Source organism: Eimeria mitis, genomic scaffold (assembly GCF_000499745.2).
Source record: "Eimeria mitis Houghton genomic scaffold, Emh_scaff2747, whole genome shotgun sequence".
Lineage (NCBI taxonomy): Eukaryota > Apicomplexa > Conoidasida > Eucoccidiorida > Eimeriidae > Eimeria > Eimeria mitis.
In genome coordinates this window covers 2,358-2,874 of record NW_013571091.1, presented here as the reverse complement: position 1 = coordinate 2,874, position 517 = coordinate 2,358, and the positions used below count along the sequence as shown (strand labels likewise).

General features: G+C 66.0%; 1 protein-coding gene across 1 annotated transcript in view; it reads left to right on the top strand.

Annotated features, from left to right (window-relative positions):
• Positions 1–490: 490 nt before the first annotated feature.
• Positions 491–517, top strand: part of EMH_0058170 (uncharacterized protein) — a gene marked incomplete at both ends in the record, with an annotated part of 1,287 nt that continues 1,260 nt past the window's right edge. Inside the window, one exon of the mRNA XM_013497550.1 lies at positions 491–517. Coding sequence (XP_013353004.1) covers positions 491–517 — 27 coding nt within the window.

Genomic DNA, 517 nt, shown 5'->3' with positions numbered 1-517 from the left:
CAGCAGCAGCAGCAGCAGCAGTGGAGTCTGCGGTAGCAGCGGGTTCTCTGGTGCTAGTCTCCTCTGTGCTGCAGCAGCAGGTAGTAAGGATGCCTCAGGTGGGGCGAGCAGCAGCAACAGCAGCAGCAGCAGCAGCAGCAACAGTGCGCATCTCCCTTCTAGTTCCTTGTCTTTACCAGTCTCATCCCCTGGCACAGCAAAAACATCAGCAGCAGCAGCAGCTGCTGCTGCTGCAGCTGCTGCAGCAGCAGCAGCAGGGGGCCCCCAAGGTTCACCTGGTTCGCCTTCAGGTACAGTGCTGCGGCCTTCAATAGACTGCCCCCCAGGCAGTCCTTCTGGGGGCCCCTCTCTCTGCCCCCCTGGCGTTTCCCTGCTAAGTTCTGTATCCCCAGGGGGCCCCCACGGGGGCCCCCTGGGGGCCCCCTCTGGTGGGGGCCCCCATGGGGGCCCTCCTGGGGGGCCCCCCGGGGGCCCCCCTTCTGGCGGCGAGATGGGGGTGCAGCGCGTAGATGCTACC